This window comes from Hippocampus comes, unplaced genomic scaffold, assembly GCF_001891065.2.
Source record: "Hippocampus comes isolate QL1 unplaced genomic scaffold, H_comes_QL1_v1.1 C17035037, whole genome shotgun sequence".
Classification (NCBI taxonomy): domain Eukaryota; kingdom Metazoa; phylum Chordata; class Actinopteri; order Syngnathiformes; family Syngnathidae; genus Hippocampus; species Hippocampus comes.
Genome location: NW_017841947.1, coordinates 1 through 2123, shown reverse-complemented (window position 1 = coordinate 2123; position 2123 = coordinate 1). Strand labels below are relative to the sequence as shown.

General features: G+C 45.9%; 1 protein-coding gene and 1 non-coding gene across 2 annotated transcripts; one reads left to right on the top strand and one right to left on the bottom strand.

Moving 5' to 3' along the window:
- Positions 1-1039: 1039 nt before the first annotated feature.
- trnal-uag (transfer RNA leucine (anticodon UAG)) lies at positions 1040-1121 on the top strand. The gene has a single exon. It is a non-coding gene; the product is annotated as a tRNA-Leu (tRNA).
- A 256-nt stretch (positions 1122-1377) lies between these two features.
- On the bottom strand, positions 1378-2116 carry LOC109509797 (probable low-specificity L-threonine aldolase 2). Its single transcript, XM_019859650.1, has 2 exons — positions 1926-2116; positions 1378-1850 (listed from the first exon to the last, which is right to left on the bottom strand). Exons 1-2 carry the CDS (start codon positions 2092-2094, stop codon positions 1555-1557), a joined length of 465 nt encoding a protein of 154 aa, XP_019715209.1. The 5' UTR covers positions 2095-2116; the 3' UTR covers positions 1378-1554.
- Between the last annotated feature and the right edge of the window lie 7 nt (positions 2117-2123).

Sequence of the window (2123 nt, the reverse complement as noted above, 5' to 3'; positions counted from 1 at the left end):
TAACTAACCACTAATTCACCCTGTTGTACGTCAATCGTTAGCTGATTCTGCACATTTTGAATAGTGTGCTGCAGCTGGGACAAAAAATGGACCATGCTTGTCATGGATGCACCATATTCGATTGCAGCATTCTGCAAAGAGAATCTCCCCCACTCTAAGCCCCTCAAAACGAACACCAAGATACATCTAATATGCTATGCATGCGCGAAATTAACCCACCAAACCTGTAGCTTGATACTTTGTGACGGGCGTGTGAACAAGCGCTCTCCTCTCGGGTCGAACGAAAGCACTTTCCTCTCGGCGACCAGATGTCACGCAGTTTGACGAATTTCTTTGACGGATCACTCCCCGCCTCTCCAGCGAGCCCTGCGGGTCCCGAGGCAAGCGGTTCGATTGGAGGTTTTTCGCGACGGTTCCACCAGCCGCCACGCCAATACCGACCGTCCGCACGTAACAACAGGGTTCTGTGGAAGCCCCGCCCCCCACGGCCTCTGCAGCCTTTCAGGGCTGTCGGAAATGTCAAGACAAACGCCCCACCGCGAGGCCCAAATAAAGTTAATAGGCGCAATGTAAACTAAAATAATGACACAAAAATAATAATGTGACATGTGTTAATGCGAACGATTTTAAACACCCCCCATCACGAAAAAGGTTTTTAAATTACAACCGGGAAGAGCCTTGTGAATACAGCGATTTGTGCTGTGGAAATGCTTGCACTTTGAAAACTGCTTTAAGGCGAACCACTTGTGGTACTTTTTCAGTTAATTGTCTTTTCAAAGCCATTTTTAAGAAAACCCTTGTAACGTCATGTCCTCGACGTCGCCGTTTAAAAAACAACTCCATTATCCCCGTCTCTGCTTCCTCTCCGACCTGCTGCTTCATTACATTTCGTAACCACCGATTTGACACATAAAAACACGTTCACTGTGTTTAATGAGTCACACGATACAGATTAAAAGCAACGCATAAAGGATAGTTTGCGCGTGCACATTTTTGAAAATGCAGGTAAATATAATGATTTCTTCACTAGGAAACCGGTGGTAGCGTGGCCGAGTGGTCTAAGGCGCTGGATTTAGGCTCCAGTCATTTCGATGGCGTGGGTTCGAATCCCACCGCTGCCAAGAATCTTTTCTTTACATCAATCGTACGAAAAACACGAAGAAAAATCATGGCAAACATACTCGTTTACCGCCTCTAACGCTATCATTTTTCATTGACAGTGATGTCATCAAGACATAATAAGGAAAAAGTTTAGACTTAAAAATTTATGAACATAAATTGGGTCCAGTTGAAATTCATGCTCATTTAATACTGTGCAATTAATTCAATCAGTTAACAAATTGTTTAATACATTAAAAGGTATCAGTTGTTTTCCAGTATATATGATTTAATTTCATTAAAAAATATATTTTATCATTTACAATGAATCAATGACCACATTACAGAGTGAGCAAAATGAATAATAAAATAAGAAGTATAAATCTCCTTAAGTTTCTCCAGTTGTCCTTCTCTCAAGATAAGAGACACTTAACAAACATTTTTCAAGCCCCTCAATTATTTATTCTCCAAGCAGTGACGTGCGACAAATTGCAATTTTTTGATGGCCAGCTGCGTGTCTTCAGGCGATATCCCCAGATGCCACACGGCTCGGACACAATTGCCAAAATGAGGGTACATGAGGACTTGAACGCCCTGGCCCAGCGCGCCCTCCTCCCCGTCCCCGACTTGGGCCATGCGGTCGCAGAATTCCGCCGGATTCAAGGCGGGTTCTCGAATTTGGAAGCGCAGGATGTTTGTCTCCACCGCCGCCATGTCCACGGCAAACAGAGGCGGCTCGCAAGTTTGCAAGGCTGTCAAGAGGCAAAACAAATAAGCCGTTATGATGGCGGCGGAAAGCAGGACGAAGAGGAGGAATTCAAAGAAACCTTGAGCGAAGGTTCTCGCGTTGCGGTGATCTTCTTGGAGTCTCTCGACCATGTCCAGCAAAGACACTTTTCCCGCTGCCGCCAGTATGCCAGCCTGCCTCATGCCGCCACCCAGAGCTTTACGGCACCTCACCGCCCGGGAGATGAAATCTCTGGGCCCAGCTAGCATGCTTCCCACCGGGGAGCCCAGTCCCTGTT